At 55.3% G+C, this 1,583-nt stretch overlaps 1 protein-coding gene across 1 annotated transcript; it reads right to left on the bottom strand.

The window, feature by feature from the left end:
• Window positions 1-372: 372 nt before the first annotated feature.
• On the bottom strand, window positions 373-1,333 carry VTN00DRAFT_7547 (uncharacterized protein; the record flags this gene model as incomplete). Its single annotated transcript, XM_069434302.1, has 3 exons — window positions 373-608; window positions 669-1,007; window positions 1,102-1,333. 3 exons carry the CDS (start codon window positions 1,331-1,333, stop codon window positions 373-375), a joined length of 807 nt encoding a protein of 268 aa, XP_069287597.1.
• Between the last annotated feature and the right edge of the window lie 250 nt (window positions 1,334-1,583).

The raw sequence follows: 1,583 nt of genomic DNA on the forward strand, positions 1-1,583 counted from the left end.
TAGTAGTACGTACAAGTGAATGATAAGACTATTCTGCAGACGCATTCATTCTGCCCAGCAGGCGCCGCGGCAGCGGCAGCGCGATGCGCAATTCAACTATCTAAACGAAACTGATTCTTGAAAAAGGCAAAAGCGAAGGCAAATCAAATTATCTACAATATTCAGACTGGATGCAGCAGCTGCTGCCGTCGCACTTCAACGGAATAGATAGCTTCGCGACTCTGGATTATGTTCAATTATATAGGTAAACGTCTGTATATGGCCTCGCGGGTATCAGTATCAATATCACTGACTGGCAATATGTAAGTGAATCAAGCTATGTTCGATATCCTCGTAACGACGTAAGGACGGCCCAAAAACGAAAAAGGCAGATTACATCCGCCGGATCTGCTTCTCGCCCTTGTACTTGTCGAGCCCCGCGGTGCCGAGGTGGCTCCACCACTCGAACAGCATCGAGTGGCAGATGAGCTTGAACCACGGAGTGAACCTGAGGTCGGGCTGCTCGAACATCTGCTTGAGCTCGTCGGCGGAGACGTAGCGGGTGTCGCGGACCTCGTTGGGGTTGACCTCGAGGTCGACGTCGGCCTGGATGAAGAGGATGTAGTCGACTGTATGACATTAGTTATCCACTTAACAACTGTCGGTAACTGAAATGAAATCAGGCATACTCTCGTGCTCTCCCCACTTGCCGTCACTCGGCGCCTTGTAGTGTATCCGGGTCAGGAACTCGAACCTGTCGAGCGGCACCTGCTCCGGCTTGATGCCCAGCTCGTGGTTCAGCTTGCGCTGCGCGGCCCTCTTGACGCCCATGATGGCAGCGTCGAGCTCCGCACCCGTCTCGCCGGGCACGCCCAGCGGGTGCGAGCAGCAGGTGTTGGTCCACATGTCGGCGAAGGTGATCTTCTCGGTGGCGCGCTGCTGGAGCAGCAGACGCTTGTTGGAGTCGAAGAGGAAGACGGAGAAGGCGCGGTGCAGGAGGCCTTTGTCGATGTTGGTCATGAGGTGGCCTGTACATCCAGAATAACAGTAGTCAGCGAGTATCCTAGCTTCGGATATAGATAGATCCCTTGCGTCGCGCGAGACAACGTGGGATAAACTTACAGGTCTTCTTGCTGGCGCTGCCAATCGGCTTGTCATCCTCATCGAGCACAATGCACACCTCGTCCATCAGACGGATCTGCTCCTCATCGTAGCCCTGCAGCTCGCTGCTGTCGCGCGCCGATGGCTGAGTGCTGGTGGGGAGAACATCGCGGGCCAGGGAGGTGTCAACATCGGGGAAAAGCGTGGCGACGTTTTCCGCCGTAATCTTCTGGATAGTAGCCGTGGCGCTCATCTTGTCGATTGTTTCTCAGCTGAGATCTTGCAGATTGGCAGGGATACGATGAGAAAGATCGAGGGGCTCAACAAAAACGACGGAGATCAGCCCCGGCAACGAGGCTCAAGCACCGAGTTCTCAGCGGAGCGGCCCGCGCGTCGTGTTTCCAGGCGGTGACGCACGGCAGAAAGACCCGGCGCCTTTTGCCCGTCCGGTGGCTGACTAAGCATGGTCATAACGTAACATAACTAACGTAATCCACCACCGA

The sequence above is a fragment of the Thermoascus crustaceus genome, assembly GCF_041956765.1.
Source record: "Thermoascus crustaceus strain CBS 181.67 unplaced genomic scaffold VTN00scaffold_4, whole genome shotgun sequence".
Lineage (NCBI taxonomy): Eukaryota > Fungi > Ascomycota > Eurotiomycetes > Eurotiales > Thermoascaceae > Thermoascus > Thermoascus crustaceus.